This window comes from Ambystoma mexicanum, chromosome 1q (genome assembly GCF_040938575.1).
Source record: "Ambystoma mexicanum isolate Mex_15411 chromosome 1q, UKY_AmexF1_1, whole genome shotgun sequence".
Classification (NCBI taxonomy): domain Eukaryota; kingdom Metazoa; phylum Chordata; class Amphibia; order Caudata; family Ambystomatidae; genus Ambystoma; species Ambystoma mexicanum.
Window position 1 is genome coordinate 178,251,864 of NC_090922.1, and position 18,647 is coordinate 178,270,510.

The window sequence follows — 18,647 nt, forward strand, 5'->3', positions numbered from 1 at the left end:
ACACCACGTGGATATTGCGGAGCAGAAGGACTCAGCGCCTCTCTTCAAGGTTTGTCATGGCTGCAACCTACGGAACGTCTTTTCGGACGATGGACATTACCTGTGCCTCTACTGCCTGCATTCGGCCCAGGCTCATGTGGAGGACGATTGCATTGCTTGTCGGGAGATGGTGCCGCGCACGCGGGCCGACCGAAGCAACCTTTGACCACGAGCAAATGCTCAGGTTCTTCAAAATAGGAGGAATGGACCAACCGGGCAAGCTTTTGGAGAAGACCCAAGCCGGACCAACAGATGAGGCCAAGGGGGAGCGGGGTCCCGACCATCCCCCTAAGGTGAAGGCCGCAGACTCGGTCAAGACCGAGAAGGTCCAGGTGCATCAGGCAAAGACCCACACTTCCATTGAAGTAGTAGTGGCATCCCTCACAAAATCCGCTGGGGCGGATTCGCAGGGCACGGCCCCGAAGGCGAGGGTATCCCTGCCTGCCAGGGTGGAGTGCTCTTTCCAGCACATCGAAAATACTCCGGAGAAGGTGATGCCAATCATTTCACCGAAACCATCTCCCCTTGTCACAGTGAAGAGGAGGGGTACAGTAGTCCTCCAGGGCACGGGCATTTCCTCCGAGGAAGAGCTCACCAGCCTCCCTGTCCGTTCTGAAGGAGAGATGCGTCGATGGCAGGCACTACGGGTGGGTGGGGGGGACCGACGAGTGTGACGACAAAGGTAACTACGAGGAGGAGCAACAGGGCGGTGACGACGGAGCGGATCAACATAAGCCGCAAACGCCCCATTCCCCGTCGCCTCCACCCCAGCAGCCACCTGACGATAGCTCGGTGGACATTCTTACGGCTCTGCATACCCTGTGCTCGGAAATCTGAACAAGGATGCCTTCGGAGGAACCACCACCCAAGAGGAGAGTTCACCCACCTCTGCCCTTTCACCCATCACCTCCCTCGCCGAGGGATGACATGGAACTGGACACGGTGACGGGCACTGTCATGGGCGGCGGCCTGGGGGGGTGGGGAGGGAGGGATCTCCTGTCTCCGCCTGCCAGATCTTCACTGCCCGACGAGATTGGCTTGTTCCACATCATGATCTCCAGGGCCTCGGAGCTGTTCCAGCTCTTCCCGGAGGAGAAGAAAGAAGTTCCTTTGCCTTAGCCGAAAGGCTAAGAGCAAGACGATACTTTCGATCCCGTTATTGGATGACATTTGGGACGAGGGTTTTTGTCTCATGAAGAACCCTTCATCGACTCTGGCGAAGAGGGGTTGCTACGAGAAGAAATGGCGTGCCGGACACTGCGCCCAAGTGCTTACGGTGCTAGCCGTCTCCAGACTCTTCAAGCTCATCCTCGTCGGCGGCCTACACCCCCACCCTCTCCCGTCCTTGCAGGGCTTCTCTGTCGAGATGTACTTGGCTATTCGGACCTGCAGCAGGGCTTCACCGGGCAAACCAACGGTCCAGGAGTTGCAGCACCTGTCCTCTTAAAGCTCATCATCGGTTCTTTCGTTCCAGTGGTTGACTCTGCCTTCCAAGCCAAGAGACTCGCCTTTTATCCTTTTTCCTCATTCATTTCAGCCTAGCTGCCACTCACTCAGCAGGGTGGCTGTCCTTGCCGAACAGTCAGCCAGCGTGCATTTGGGTCTTCTTGGAGACTGAGCACAGGGAGTTTCGGGCACCTCCCTCACTTCCTGCCCACCCTAGACACTTTGGCACCAGAAGCGGACTTCAGTCCTGAAGCCCGCCAAAGGCGATGGAACAAAGGGACCAATCCTTGTTTGGCGTGCAGAGCAAAACTCTAGAGGGACCTTTTCACTTGTTTTCGCGGACAGGAAAAATCGTGGTAGTTCGTTGTAAAACCACTGCCACCAGCCATTTCGATAGGAAAGGGTAGCATTTGACTGCTACATGAGTATCTAGAGACAAGGGATACCAAGTAAACCCTCCAGCACTATATTTAAGATAGGGTGTGCTGGGTCTAGGAATTTAAAGATTTGTAAAGTCAATTTCACTTTACTTACTCTGGAAAACAGTAGTTTATCCCAGAGAAGGTGTTTAAACATTGGGAAAGCCTGAAAAGGTTTCCCTGTGCTGTGACACACATGAAAAGATGATGCCTATGGGGTTGTCTAAAACTCAATAACCAAAGGAAACGCAAGAGTAAAACACACAGAATTAAAAGTTCAAAGTCCCAAAGTTTAGCAAAAGAGCTGGAGGGCTCTAAGGTGGGAGGAATTGGCACATTTATGAGAATTCTGCCTAACCCTTCCAGCATGGGTATGGCATGGATTCACATGCAAACCCTCCCGCCTACCCCTCAGCGGATCTTCTTAGTCCTACTGCCACTTTACGTGCTACCAAATCTTAAGATGGCTGGCAGAGGAGGGGCTTAGGTAGAGGGCAGAGGAGGGGCTTAGGTAGAGGGCAGTCATTGGCTGGTTGTAGTATGACGCAGAGACCAGTGATTGGTTGTTAGGAGAAAGACTAAGTGAAATTCATTTTTTTCTTTACTGAGGATTCCCAGCCTGACGACGGGGAATATTAATGAGCATGTGAATCCATGCCAGACCCATGCTGGAGAACAGTTAAAGGTAAGTACCTTGTGCATTGTCCCAACTCGTTCCAGGGGAACGCCACAGAGATTTCCCACTGCTCGTAGAGCCTCCAACGTTTTTGCAGAATGGGGTTTCCCAGAGTTCGACTTGTTCCCAACTCTGGGAACGTTCAATGCAAAGATTACGCCTCCAGGTACCCACAGAACCGCTCCAGGAGGAACAGGCTCTGAATAGCATGGTCAGGGAAATTTGCTTACGCTTCTCTCCCCTCCTCCCCCCCCCTCACCCTTCCGACTCCTTTACTCAACAAGATTGTGCACAAGATGCACCATTAACCAGTCATCATGATATTGGTGGCCGCCATGTGGACCCGCCATCCCTGGTTCTCATCTGATGGAGATGTCCCTCTCCCCTCCTTTGAAACTGCCCTGCCCGTACACCATCTCAGGACAGGGGAGAAACGCTGCACCTATGCCCGCAAACTCGGAACTCAGCGGCCTGGCTCCTGAGGTCATAGAGTTCGGATACCTTCAACTACCTCAGAGATGCATGGACATATTCAGGGAAGCGAGAAAACCCAACACCCGATATTGATGTACCAGTAAATGGAAAAGCTTTATCTGGTGTAATGCCAGTGGCAATCCCATTGACTGCTCTCCTACTCACATTGTATTGTACCTTACCCTCTTACTGGATTCAGGCCTGGTTTTTAATTCCCTAAAAGTTCACTTAGCTGCTCTCTCAGCCTACACTATGTCGCAACAAAAGTCCCTCGATTTGCGCCCGCTTACTTCCAGAACCCCACTAACCTAGCCGAAAGAAGCCTACACACGTTAGATGTGCGCAGGGCAGTCAAGTTTTACCTGAAAAGAACAAAACCATTGAGAAAAATGAAACGATTTTTCGTTTCAGTGGCAGCTGGCAGAGAAGGGGATCCTGTCTCTAAGTCAACTATCTCAAGGTGGATAGTCAAATGCATCACACTTTTTCTCTCTTGCTAAGAGAGAACTGCCCTTCAAGCCTAGAGCACATTCTAACTGAGGCATGGGGCTTCCATAGCTTTCATTGCAAATGTTGCCCTAGGGTCCATTTGCAAAGCGGCTACCTGGAGTTCGGTACACACCTTTACAAAACTATATTGCCTGGACGCTCTTTCTAGGTCTGATTCTCAGGTGGGACAAGCAGTACTAAAATCTTTTACCTACTGTTCCTTCTCACAACCCACCTCCGGGTACTGCTCGCTAGTCTATGCACAGCATGTGATTCTAAGCAGATTAACAAGCATCCGAACACATGCATTACTCACCGTAATAGCATTTCTTCTGATTATATCTGCTTAGGGGCACTTGTATCCGCTCGGGTGGAAGGAACATGGACGTCTTACTACTTTCTCTCTTATGTACTCACTCACATTAGCCTTGGGCTCCCTCATGGCAGAAAAAATACAATCAGAGGGACCTCGACGCATAAGGGATTTTGGGTACACTAAACGTCACGTTAGGGATAGTGTGACAGACACACCTATGCCGACATCCCCTTTCGATCCTTGAAAGACGAGATGCAATACTCTGCGGTTACCACTGGATGTCGGCCCATATGCACAGCATGTGAATCTAAGCAGATCAATCATCAGAAATGCTATTACGGTGAGTAATTCCTGTGTTCGGATGCTTGTTAATCTGCTTAGAATCACATGCAGAATGATCACACGAAGGACAATTCATATCTTTCACAGCCAAGGTCCACTACTAGCAGGAACTTAATAGGCCTGCGCACAGCAAAATAAAAGGTGTTGAGACTGAACCTGAAAAACTGGCAAAAGGAGCAAGTTGAAATGAGTCGGACCCCGTCATTTTGCAGGGAGGCCCCACCTCGGACCACGTTCCTTCAGCTCAATCACACAAACAATGCCTGCACAACTTCCCCACACAGCACCAACCTCACCTTCCTCGCCACCAGAAAAAACCACCCCACACACTTCTATACCAGCCAAGCCAGAACCTAACACTTGCCCAGCCACTTCCAATTTGCCCTTTTAAATGTACGCTCTCCCCCTGCACACGCCCCAGAGATTTGCAACCTACTTTCAAATTTAGATCTTTATGCACTTGCAATCACTCAATCCTGGCTACATGAAGCATCTGGGCCAGCTATCTCCATAGCCCTCCCGCCAGGATACACCCTATTCCAGCAGGACAGACCGTTGTCTAAAGGAGGCGGAGTGGCTTTCATATTTAAGGATTCCCCATTGATCAGACAGATCAACTCCCCCATAGGCAATACGGATGCCCTCACCTTGAAACTTTGCCTCTCGCCTAACTGCACGATTGTCATCCACGTCATCTACCGCCCCTCCCCGCCCACTACATGACTTTGAGGATAACCTTGTCCACCTAGTAGGCAACAACATGAAAAACGCCACTAAATCCCTACTATTGGGGGACTTAAACCTTGTCCTCAACGACCCTAAGGACAAACGAGCCAAATCTCTCGTCAAAGCACTTCATGGCTTGGGTTTCGAACAAATCTCTAACTTCATTCCAAAGGACGCACCTTAGACTGGCACTGTACCTTCATGCCTGAAGGAAGCCTGGGTTCGCCCTTTGCCGAAGAAACCATCCCTAGACCCGGCTTCGTCAAATAACTACAGACCCATCACCACCGTTCCCTTTTTGCAAAAAATCTTGGACAAAGCAGCTTCCAATCAAATCCAACTATTCCTGAAATCAAACATCCTAGGTAAGAGGCAATCAAGTTTCAGCCCGGGTCACGGAACCGAAACTGCACTACTAGACCTAAAAAAACAACTTGGTGAAATAATGGACGAAGGTAAGCCTGTGCTTCTCCTCGACCTGTCTCTAGCGTTCGACCTGGTGGACCACTCGACAATCTGTAGACAATTTATCAATTCAGCTCAATTCTACCAAGAAGCGACGGCCTGGATTACCTCATTCCTTGAATGGAGAGCCATAAAGCTTGTTGGGCATGATTTGGAACAGTACCCTTTGGTTGCACTACAACAACATTGTACTCTTGGCAATAGGGACCCAACCTTTGGCATAAGTCTGAACTGCACAGGTTGGTAGTGTGGCTGAGCAGCCAGGCTTACCTCAAGAGGGGGGTCAATGTGAGCAGTAGGGGAGTTACACAGAGATTCACAGTGACAAGTATCCAAATAAACCCACTCAAGGTTACTTGATTAAACAATTATTAATTTAACAGTCAGTTTGAATAAGCCTTCTTCAGAAGGGGCAATATAATAGTAACACACAAATATACTCCAAAATACTCACTCTTATTTTCTCTAGGTTAGAGCAGTACTAAAAAGGATGTCGAAGAAAAGGGTTATAGGATAAACAAGAGATCACAGAATTAATCTAAAGCAGGTAAGTACTTGAAACTCACAATGCAAAGCAAGTTAACCCCTTCCTGGAAGAAAAGGTAAAACACAATGTCAGAGGGAGAGCAGTTATTCAGGGAGCCAGGCCAGCCATTGTCAATTGGGCAAAGTCATGGTGAGCTGAAGCACTTCATGTAGATGAATGAAAGTCTTGCACAATGTTTTAGAGGTCTTTGTAGAAAAAGTAGAAACAATGTAGGGCCACAAGCTGGGAAGCTTGTGAATTCAAGAAGCTGTAAGCAACTCTACAGAGCAACCAAGAGAAGTCTCGACTGAGATCAAGCAAAGCTACAACGACAAGTTCTCTTAGACTGTACAGTACCTTTTGGCTAGAAGAAATGGTTCCATCTGGCTTCTGTTCCTGTGTGGCTCTGCAGATCCTTTTGTTCCTGTGCCTCAGTAGTGGGGACAAGAGGGAGGACTTCTGGGGACTCCTGCAACACACCGGGACGGTCGGCAACAGAAAAGGACAAACTTCTATTCAGCTGCACTTTGTGGTTTTCAGCTAATGGGCACCACCGCGGTCTCACGCATACCACTGTGGACCTCGCATCTGGGGTCCTGCACTCTGTTGAGGTGGCTCAGGTTTGGTCAGTCCTGCTTACTGGGAGTCCGGGCGATCTTCCTGCAGTTCGGGTCCGTCTTAAAAGTGATGCACTCCAATCTGGTGTTCCTCTCCCTGGCACTTCGGTTCCTGCAGCGTCCCACCAACTCAAGGGGAGAAGTCGTCCTTGCAGGGTGTTCGGCAAAGTTTGTATGCAGTACCCTTTGGGACCACTACACGCAACTAGGACTACAGGTGTAAGCAAAACCAACCTTTGGTATAAGTCTGTACTACACAGTTTTGGTTGCGTTGCAGAGCAGCCAGGCTTATCTCAAGAGGGGAATGTGAGCTGTAATGATGTTACAGAGTTCTACAATCACTCAAGTAGACTTACAATCAAGGTCTCTTGGTATAACACTTATTAATTTATCTGTCAGTTATAAACTATTCACTAGAAGGAGGCAATCTATATCACACAAAAATATACTTCAGTACTTTACAGGCTATGGGTCTGAGGCATTTAAACTACTTTGAAAGAGGAGCAAAATGGCATTCAGAGTACTTTGAAATAGGAGCAAAAAGGCATGGGTTAATAAAGACTATTACAGTTACTCTTAGACAGTGCAAATAGTTTGAGTTCGCCAGAGCAGCTGATTCAATGCAATAGGTTAGGCCAAAGTCAATATAGGCTAAAGTCTTGTATCGGATAAAGCAGTTCTGGTAGTTAAACAGAAAAGTCTTTGCCAAAGTTCTCAGAAGTAGTTGCAAAAGAAAGATTCATATGTTGGGTAACAAGCTGACTAGGCCTGCAAGTTGCAAAAGTTCCAATGACTCGCAGTGAGAGGTAAGTTCTCTCGTTGGGTTTTTACAGTACTTTACAATGAAGAAAAATATGCAGCTGAAGACTTCTGTTCCTGGCAGTTCCTGCAAATCTGGCTGAGCCTCAGTCGTGGGGACAAGAGGGAGGACGCTGGTGGACTCCTGCACTGGGACTGGTCGCAAAGCTGGCAACTGGCAAATCTTCATTTCCCGTAGCTGTAGTCAAGCACACAAACTGGTGTCCCTCTCCCTGGTTATTCGGTTTTCTGCAGCACTCTGAGGAAAATACAACCAGCTCCGAGAATGGCGTCGAGGTCGCTTATGGTTCCAGTTGATTGATCCTACCAACTCAAAGGGAGAAGTCGTCCTTGCAGGGCTTCTCTGTCGTAGTGAACTTGGTGATTCGGACCTGCAGCAGGGCTTCACCGGGCAAACCAATGGTCATGGAGTTGCAGCAGCCGTCCTCTTCAAGCTCGTCTTCAGTTCTTTCGTCATAGTGGTCAACTCTGCCTTCCAAGCCAAGAGACTCGCCTGTTATTCATTCCAGCCTAGCTGTCACACACCTAGCAGGGTGGCTGTCCTTGCCGGACAGTCAGCCAGCCAATCACCACAGAGTGCATTTGGGTCTCCTAGGAGACTAAACACAGGGAGTTTCGGGCACCTCCCTCATTTCCTGCCCACGCCAGACACTCGGGCGCCAGAGGCGGTCTTCACTCCTCAAGCCTGCCAAAGGCGAATGAACAAAGAGACAAAATTAGGTTTAGCGCGCAGACAAAAACTCTGGAAGGACTTTCCACAAAGAAATGGTGAAAAAAGACCGGACTTGTTTAGACAAAGTGGGCTCGGACGCCATCTTGAAAAACATGGCTCCCATGATTCAACGTTACCGGAGCTAGGAATAGTTCGCGGTCGGGAATAATCATGGTATTTCTTTGTAAAACCACTGCCACCAGTGATGCTGAGAGGAAAGGGTAGCATTTGACTGCTACATGAGTTCTAGACCTGGGGGGGAGGGGTGGGAGACTAAGTAACCCCTCCAGCACTCTATTGTAAGATAGGGTGTTCTGGGTCTAGGAATTTAAACGACTAGTAAAGTCAATTTCACTTTACTTATTCTGGGAAACAGAAGCTTATCCCAGCGAAGCTATTTAAACCTTGGGAAAGCCTGAAAGGCTTCCCTGTGCCACTGCACTGAGGGTGCTGTGTGACACAAATGAAAAGGTGATGCCTATGCAGTTGTTTAGACTCCATAATCAAAAAGAAACAAACACAGAAAACAGAGTTAAAAAGTTCAAAGTCCCAAAGTTTAGCAAAAGAGCTGGTGGGCTCTAAGGTGGGAGGAATTGGCACATTTATGAGAATTCTCCCCAACACTCGCTGTAAAAACACACAATGGTAGTCAAAAGTAAAGCACTGCCACCAGCCATTAATTGTAGAAAGGGATAGCAGAAAAATGTTACATGAGAAACTAGACAAGAGGGATACAAAGTTACAAAATGTAAGTCAATTTCACTTTACTGCTCTTGGAAACATTTAATTATCCAAGAGAAGGTATTTAAACCTTTGGGAAATCTGAAAGACTTCCCTGTACCACTGCACTGAAGGTGCTGTCTGACACAATGTAAAGATGCTGCCTATGGAGTTTGTCAGATTCCACAACCAAATAGAAACTGAGCACAAATCACAGAAAATTACATGAAAATTACATGAGAGAGTGGGGGGAAAAGGTTTCGCTCTCTCCAGGTTAAAAAATAAAGTCCAAGAGTCCAGCAAAAGTGCTCGGGGTCTTTAAGGTAGAGAGGAATTCGCACATTTATGACAATTCTCCCTAACAAAGGTATTCTCAGAGCAGGCCTGCGCAGCTCCTACCACCATACGCTGTACAGGGCTCCCCGACACTGTATAACCTCTTTACCCTACCAGTCTTCAACGACCTGGACAATCTCGGGATAGCATACACAAGCTATGCCGATGATACCCAAGTTCTCCTTCCCCTAACTGGCTCATACAATACAGGCGCAATATCACTTTGCATCTACGCCATCATCCAGGCTTGGATGGCAGCCAACGGATAATACCTTAATGGTGATAAAACTTAGCGCCTCATAATAGACCCCAAGGAATTTCTCAACAAGCTAGACGAACAATACAATTCCTTTTATCATTGAAGACTCACAAATTCCTCTCTCAGCAGCAGTCAAAACCCTTGGCGTATACATTGATTCCACGCTCTCAATGACCGCCAAGACAGCACCATTGTCTCATCGGCTTTCTTCACAACTAAAAATGCGGTCAAACCATACTTATCCGAAACAAATTGCCTCTGCATAGCCAGAGCTACAGGTGGAGCAAAATTAAACTATTGTAACGTCCTATTTGCTGGCACCTCTTCCAAAAATCTGAACCGCCTTCGTCATCCAAAATAATGCGCTAGGGGCTGCTCTCAGCATTTCCAAAAGAGCACATCAACAGTGCCAGACAAAAAGCTCACTGACTTCCAGTCAAAGAAAGGATACTATGCAAAAACCATGTCCTTAACCCACAGAGTCCTCTCGCTCACAGCCCACTACCCCATATCTGGCTGAAAGAATTACCAGACTAACATCCTCCAGACCCATCAGCACTCGCCACTCCAACCAGCTCAGTCCCCACCATCAAGAGCCAAAGCAGGAGGGAACCGCTTCATGTTCCTTGCCCCCCAAGCACTGGAACGCCCTTCCCACTACCCTACAAAACGAAACATCCTATCTAGCATTCCGCAAATCGCTGAAAACCGAGCTCTTTAGCTAGCTCACTAGTACTCTATCCCACTCACCCTGCATCTGTAAGGTCTCCTACCGCCTCAATCTCCTTTACTTTTCCATGTCACCTCTTGTCTTTGTATTGCTCACTTGTCTCAAAAAAGGTTAAGTGTAACCAAGAACCACAGACAGGTGTGCTTGTCTTTTTGCTTTGTAACGAAGTAAGCACTGCTGTAACAGTGCCATGATGCCCCAGGGCCGCTTTGTGCGCTTTATAAATACTTAAAATAAATATTTTGTGTGGGGGGGGGGGGGTAACGAGTAGAGCAATCATTCTACCCTGGAAGCCCTGCCACATAGCAAACTTAGCTACATCGGGGCTAGAACTGTGATTACATGCCTGTCGCACCCGTACAGGTTTGTTAATATTGTATTGAATCACATTTAGAAAGCACTACAATAGTACTGTGATTATTGGCCTGTGCCTGAGATAGTCACAGTACTATCAGCCTGTGTCGTAACCTTACAGACTTTTTATATTGTTTTGAATCAGATCTAGAAAGCACCACAATATAATAGTACTGTGATTATTTTCCTGTGCCTCTCTGAGTTAGTGCTGTGATTCTCCATCATGAGGTCTGGCATGGATTCACATGCTCATGAATATTCCCCGCCGTCGGGCTGGGAATGTTCAGTAAAGAAAACATCAGTTTCAGCTTCATTTCTGAACTGTCTTTCTCCTAACAACCAATCGCTGAGCTCTGGGTCATACTGCCCCCAGCCAATGACTGTCCTCCACCTAAGACCCTCCCCTGACAGCCACCTTCAGATTTCTACCGCACGTTCAAGTGTTGGGAGTCCTCGTGCTTAGCCCTTTGAACTTTTGCTGCATTTTTTGCTTTTTTGAGTGTTAAACTCTATTTTTCGGTCAATCGAGCCAATGTGCTCCATTGATCATCCTTCGGACGAACGAGGACCCATTTTTCTGATTAAATTCAGCCCCCCTCAAGGGCTGTTTTAGTCGAGTGTAGGTTCTTCAGGCCTATAGCGCGTGGATCATGTCGGACGAAAAGGACAGCCCTTCCCTCTTCAAGCTGTGTTTCGACTGCGGTTTGCGGAATGTACACATGGACAAGCATTCCCAGTGTCTGTACTGCCTGCATCTGACACACAAGGTGGAAGATTGTGTGTTTTTCTGTGGCTTCTTGAAGCGCACGTTGATGGATCGACATTGATTGGAAGCGTGGTTGCAGGCCAAGGCCTCTGCACCAGGTGGTACCTAGGGGCATGCCTCTCCTGGAGCTGGGAAACCTGTTCAGGCTTCTAAGTCCTTAAAGGGCACCCCACCCGTGGGGTCCCAACACCAAGCCAAGCACCACGAGCCCGCCTTTGTCGACGCCGCTGCTGCGGGTCCTGCGACGGGCAAGGCGTGATCGTCATCCCCATCTACATCAGTCTCAGTCAACGCTCTGGCTCGTCATCCAAAAGAATGTCAGATAACCCTGATAAGCTGAGGGAGAACCCGGAGAAGGCCAGACAGAAGTCCAACCAGGGTAGGGTGTGGGGCCTACCCGCGTCTGGGAAGGCCAAAGGAGACACAGGTTCCGAACCGGCCCTGGCGAAGGCTAAACCGGACCAAGCTTCCGACACACCTGTAAGGGCAAGTCCAAGCAGGACAAAGGGCGCAGCTTTTCCGTGAAGGTCCAGGTGCACCAGGCGGAATAGTCACTCTGCCTTCGGGGTGATGGTGGCATCATTTTCATCGGTTGTAGGGGCGGACCCGCAGGGTGCCCCAGGAACGGCAAGGGTGACCCTTCCTCCCAGCAGAGAGGCTTCGAACAAACCCGTTAAAAAGACCCCGTTGAAGAGGATGCTGGATCTCAGCCTGAGACTCCCCTCTGGACCTGAAGAGGGGGTCGGGTGTCGTTGGAAGGCCTTCAAGACATTGCTTCGGCAGAGGATGAGATCATTTCCATCCATGAGGGCGAGAACTACGAAGGAGACGCCGGGGACTCGCCCCACAACAAGGGCAATGGTGACGACGATAGGGATACCGTTGTTAGGCAAAGTTTGTATGCAGTACCCTCTGGGAACACTACACGCAACTCTGACCACAGGTATAGGAAACCCAACCTTTGGTATAAGCTTGTACTACAGAGTTTTGGTAGAATATTGAACAGCCAGGCTGTTCTCAAGAGGGGTCAATGTGAGCTGTAGTGGAGTTGCACAGCGATTTCAGTTACAAGTATTCAAATAAACTCTTGCAGTCAAGGTTTCTTGCATAAACAAATATAAATGTATTTATCAGTCAGTATCCGCCGTCTTCAGAAGGGAGCAATATAATAGTAACAAACACACTTCAATACTGTACACTCTTAGTTTCTAAATCAGTAAAGGCCCTTTTGGGATGGCCCACAGACACAACCTACACCCCGAGGTGACTTCAATAACTAGGGTGCTGGGGGCATTAATATCTTACTGTTAGCACTTAGAATACTCTTAGAATTGGTAAAAGGTAAAGATTATTAGAACAGGAGACCACGCATATTCTTAAGCAGGCAAATTCTTTTGGATCCTCCTAGAAGAGTCATTCAGTTCAATAGGCTAAGCCAAAGTCAATGGCAAAATTCTTGTGTAAGAATAAGCACTTCTAGTAGGTAAATGGAAGAGTATTTGCACAAGTTCTTAGGAGTCTTTGGTGAAAAGAAGAATCGAGTGTAGGGCCACAAGCTGATTAGACTTGAGTAGTAGAAGATGCAAGCAACTCTACAGCAATAGGTAACTTCTGTCAGACTTTGTACAGTACCTTAGACATGAAGAAAAGATGCAGCAAATGACTTCTGTTCCTGTGCAGCTCTGCAAGTCTTACTGTTCCTCGGCCTCAGTTGTGGGGACAAGAGGGAGGATGTCGGGACTCCTGCAATGCACTGGGACGGTCCAAACTTGCAACCGGCAAACTTCCCTTTCAGTGGCTGTTCACTGTTTCAGCTCCTCGCGTCTAACGCAAATAGCAATACCTTGGTTCCTGGCTGTCGAGATGGACTATCTTTGCTTCTGGGGTCCCGCACTGTGAGGGGGCTCTGGTTCGGTCAGCCATGCTTCCTGGGAGTCCGGAGGATCTTCCTGAAGCTCTAGGCCTGCTTAAAAGCAACACACACAATCTGGTGTTCCTCTCACAGGCTATACGGTTTCCAGCAGCAACTCTGTGGAAATTCAACCAGCTGCAAGATGGATATCCAGTTGGCTTACTTTGCAGTTGATTGGTCCCACCAGCTCAAGAGAAGTCGTCCTTGCAGGGCTTCTGTCGATGCAAACTTGGCGTTTCGGCACTGCAGCAGGGCTTCACCGGGCAAACCAACGGTCCCGGAGTTGCAGCAGCCATCCTCTTCAAGTTCTTCGGTTCCTTCGTCCAGTGGTCAACTGCCTTCCAAGCCAAGAGACGTGCCTTTTATTCAGTTCTCTCCCATTAATTTCAGCCCAGCTGTCACTCACCCAGCAGGGTGGCTGCCCTTGCCAGACAGTCAGCCAATCACCGCAGAGTGCATTTGGGTCTCCTAGGAGACTAAGCACAGAGTTTCGGGCTCCTCCTGCCCACCTCAGACACTGGCGCCAGAGGCGGTCTTCACTCCTGAAGCCCGCCAAAGGCGAATGAACAAAGAGACCAAACTAGGTTTGGTGCGCAGAGACCAACTCTACAAGGACCTTTCCACAAATAAATGGCGAAAAAAGACGACCAGGGCCTGTTTTTACAGAGGGGGCTCAGACGCCATCTTGAAAAACATGGCACCCGCGATTTAATATGACTGGAGCTACTAATAGTTTGCAGTCGGGAAAAATCATGGTCGTTTGCTGTAAAACCACTGCCACCAGCTATTCTGAGGAAATTTGACTGCTACATGAGTATCTAGACACGGGATACCAAGTAACCCCTCCAGCACTCTACTTTAAGATAGGGTGTGCTGAATTTAAGATTAGTAAAGTCAAGTTTGCTTTGCTTACTCTGGGAAACAGTAGTTTATCCCAGAGAAGGTATTTAAACCTTGGGAAAGCCTGAAAGGCTTCCCTGTGCTGCTACACTGAGGGTGCTGTTTGACACAAATGAAAGGATGATCTCTAATGGAGTTGTTTAAACTCCAGAACCAAAGAAAACACCAAGGTTATACATTAAAAAAAATACGAGAGTGGGGGAAAAGGCTCACGCTCTCGCCAGGTAAAAAAAAAACAAGTCTTCAAAATCCAGCAAAGTTGTTGGGTCTCTAAGGTGAATGGAATTAGCACATTGTTGAGAATTCTCCCTAACACTTACCTTCGTCGACTCCAGTCCTTAGAGGGTCCTGCATAGTTTTCTGCATTCTTCGAGAGTCCTTGCACCAGCGAAAGACACCGACCGGAGATCAACTTGAACTTGCAACCCCTGTGAATCAAGGACTGAGGCTGACGGTGGGAAAAGCAACCTCAGACCTTCCATTGACCTGCGAAGTCCTGCGAAGAATCTGAGTACGGGAGGTATGTTACAGTGGTTCTTATCTGCCCCTAAACTCCCTTTTAAATGTTTTCATAACTTTTATGAAACTTTTACTATACTTTGGTTTTACCATAGCTTGCTGGCGCAAGCATGCCGAAAGTTGGGGATATATATATCAGATAAAATACATTGTCATCTAACCCTTGGAACTGTTAACTGGATCCCAGAGACCATGTGCATCACAAACTGTCTGAACTTACCTTAATTGGGCATAAGGCCGCAGACAACTCAAGGAAGGACTTTTGAAGATGGGGTTAATTCTCTGTGGACCTGTAGTACATAACCTAATTCTTTTACAGGGGTTTGATTTGTGTTACGCCCTACGTAAAATCAGAAAAAGTAATGCTTCATGATTGTGGAAAAGAACAAGCATGTATGCTTCTGCGATAGTGTAGCACATTCGAAATGTTGGGAACCTAAAATTGACAACCTCTATTAAGGGAATTTGGGGGTTGTCCACTGACCATTCTCATTGTTTTAGGTATGAGCAACAGGTTATGACGAAGCAGCGCAGCCGCAAGAAGACAATCACTCTGGACTATGAAGAGCCTGAGCGAGATTACAAGAAGCAAAAGCGTGCAGCCCGGTTTCAGCACACACACACCAAAAAGTTGCGTGCAGAGCCACTCGTCTTGCAGATCAACAGCGTGGATGTCAGCAGCTCGGACACTCTGGACTGGAATGAACTGAAAATTAGTGGCACTTGCCAAGATATTACAAAGCACTACCTACGTTTGACCTGTGCTCCTGACCCGTCGACTGTCCGAGGAGTCCCGGTGAGTAACACTTAACGAATTGTTGCATATTGATCTTTTGTCAAGTAAGAGTGGGAATGTTTAGAAGGCAGCCCAGCGTATTAAATCCTCTACTAAATGTATGAAGAGGGATGGAAGGTGCTCTTCTGCTATGAGAAGTTGAGTATGGTAATGATTTGTGGTGCTTCACCAGTATTTGTCTTCCATAGTTTCACGTACTTGGGTGGATAGCTTCCCTCTGAGCGAGGCTCCATCTAAATTGTTTGAGTAAAAACATTAAGTCTTGGTTGTGTTAGACTAAACTACATCCTGTTCTGTTTCCTCCCTTTTACTGGAATGTTTTCCCCGGGATGTAGGGCTGTAGACCACCTTTTTGATGACGGTTTGGGTGCCTTTAAAAACTCACTGAGCCAAGTTACAAGTCATGTTAAGTCTTCCCATAATGAAACCTGTGATAGATCCTGGAAAAAATATACTTGTACATCCCGTCCCCTTTCCTCCATACTTGTGGGACATTCCGTCCTTCGGGACAGCACCGGAGCACTTTTGATAAAAAGCATAAAAATTGAAAAATGTTTTGTCCTGCTCTTTACGTGGGGGTACTGCACGCCGCCATAACCTCGGAGCTCCGTATCGCCCTCCAGTCCTTTTCTGCGCGCGGTCGGGGCTGGACGCACTTGCATCACCGGAAAGTATTTTTCTTGTTCCTGTTGTCCTAGTCTACTGCTCCGGTTCTGCGGTCGCGTAGTCTATGCCGGAGCATTTGGGATTTGTGTCCTGTTGTTCATGCGAACGTCACTTAGCCAGGGCGGATCCCCATTTTCTCTGCTTGGAGTTTCTCTGGCTGCACAACATCTGGGATTCATGCTTCTACTGCGATTCCCTCTCTGTCCGGGCACTCCAACAGTCTTCTTCGGTGGGAGGGCGTCTTTCAGAGTTCCTCCATCTCAGCTTCAGCTTTTTATAGACAAAAAGACGACGCCCGGTAAGTTCCTTACATTATAGGTCGCCTCCGCTGGGGGACCCCTTCCCGGGGTCTCTCGGTCTGGGGGGGGTGGGCGGGGCTCAATCAGCTCTACCCCCAGGATCTCTCCTGAGGTGCCTCGCAGGCCTAATAGGCGTACCAGAGTTTTCTCTGAGGGTTCCCACGACAGACCTGCCAAGACCGGAACACCCTGTCGGGTGCTAAACATCATCCCAGTTAATCTGTGGCTTTGGACACCGGGGTTCACCCTGAGGCCACTTTTCTGGAGCTTTCTGTATCAAAACAAGGCTTGAGGCCCCTCACGAGGGAGCTACACATACGGGACAAAACCCGAGGTGCCTCTTTTTGAGGCGAAGGTCTGTACCGACAAAACCAAGAGACCCGTTCCTAAGGTTTTGTCTGTAAGGGTGATTCCTCTGCTTTCCCGCACTCATCGCGGTGATACCACTTCTGTCGAGGGGTCCAAGAGGGCTTGTTAGGCAGAAACCTGTGCAGTTCCCTCTGGGACCACTGCAAAAGATTTAAGTCTACAGGTGTTGGCAGTAAACCCACTTGGTAGCAGTCTGTACCACACAGATTCACTGTGGTAGCTGTGGCTGAGCAGTCAGACTTCCCTCAAGAAGAGTTAGACAGTATATAGAGGATACAGGATAGGTACAGAGGCACAGTAGTATAAGCAAACACTGACCAGAGCTAGGTGTAAAAGTATATACTTATTTATTTTAAAGGCACACTCATAAATTACACTAGCACAGAAAAAGGTAAGTAAGTCAAAACACAGTCACTATTAATTATATGTACATCCCTAGTCATTTGTTGGACAAGTCTAAGTTAACACCACTTATTTCCAAACAGAGGTGAGCGCTTAACGTTAGATGGCACTCCAACAAGTTACTGAAAAGGGAGGGAAAAAGGTAGGAGTAATGCAAACATCAAAGTAAAACACTTTTCACATAAGGTTAGAAAGACAATCAATTGTGGGACAAGGAGAATTGGTTCGGGGCCTGCTTTAGAGGGAGCCAGGGGAAAATATGCCCAAGATCACACAATGTCACAGGTCTTTACAGGTGAGTAAAAAAGGTTTTTCTGAGATTAGAAAAGTTTAGTTAGGGTGTCCCAGGCTTACCCAGGTTCGAGAGCCGAGGGCTAAATATACCCCGTACAATCGGTGGCAAGGGAAGCCGGGCGGAACACTACCTTTAAAAGTGGAAAGGATCCTCCAGCGGTGGTGGTAGTTCCTGGTAGTGGGTGCAAGTCGCGGCGTCGTCCAGGGGAAGAGGTGATCCCGACGTGGAGGAAAGCTGCAGATCGTTGCACTACCAGGGAAGAGACCAGCCGTGGAGTTTTCCGGTCACAAAGGATTTTACCCCTCTTTCGCGGTTGAGGTAAAAAATGGTATCCCGGTTGCCGGGGTGCTTCGGGACGGCGAAAAGAAGGCAGAAACTGGTTGTCCCCACCAGTCCAGGGAAGAAGACTCTCCGGCGGGAGATCTCCTCTGTCGGGAAAAAAAGTGGTGAGACGGTTCTGCAGGGCTCCACCGGTGGTGTCGTCTTGGCAGGTCGGCTCGGCTTCTCCCTCTTCGGCTTCTTAGGTCCTGTGGTGACTTCTGAAGAACCAGTCCCAAAAACCCTGCTTTTATGCAGCAAACCCCCATTCATACAGCCTAGCTGTCACTCAAACATGCTAAGTGGTGAGCGGGGGGGTTCACCACTTGGGCCAATCACACCAGAGTGCGACTTGAGTTGGCAAGGCAACTCAGTCCAGGGTGCCTAAACCCCCTCCCACACCCCCTGTGGTACCCAGACAGAATGGCACCACTTTGGAGGGCTTCTGTGCAGAGGCTCGCCAAAAGTGGAACAAAGGCTCGACTCGGGTTCAGGGTTACTGAAGTGAACCTAGACGCCATTTTGGCGGCGAGTTCTGGCAAAAAATCCCAACCGGTGAATTTATTTTAAATAAATAAACCGGCGGTATCTTTAACATTGCACCAAAAAGTGGTGCATTCAAAACAATGGGAAATCCCATTGGGAAATATTCCGGTGGAATATTTCCGTGGTATCCACTGCCACCAGCCAGAACTCGGCGAGGGGGGACGGGACAGGAGCCCCTCGCCAACAGACCCAGGGGCAATCTAATTGCCCCTACCAGTACTTCCACAGTAAGATGGTTTGTACTGGTTAAGTTCCTAAGTTAAGACTAGTAAAGTCAATGGTGACTTTACAGACCCAGGGAGACAGTCAGCCCCAGGGTGTGGAGTCTATGTTTGGGGGTCACTATCACACCCCTGTGTTACTGCACGGAGGGTGCTGTGTAACACACATTCAA

The 18,647-nt window shown here is 48.3% G+C and overlaps 1 protein-coding gene across 1 annotated transcript in view; it reads left to right on the top strand.

The window, feature by feature from the left end:
• Positions 1 to 18,647, top strand: part of LENG8 (leukocyte receptor cluster member 8) — a 381,640-nt gene that overhangs the window by 234,140 nt on the left and 128,853 nt on the right. Inside the window, exon 10 of the mRNA XM_069636827.1 lies at positions 15,064 to 15,358. Within this exon, the coding sequence (XP_069492928.1) occupies positions 15,064 to 15,358 (295 nt within the window). The remainder of the gene's footprint in view (positions 1 to 15,063; positions 15,359 to 18,647) is intronic.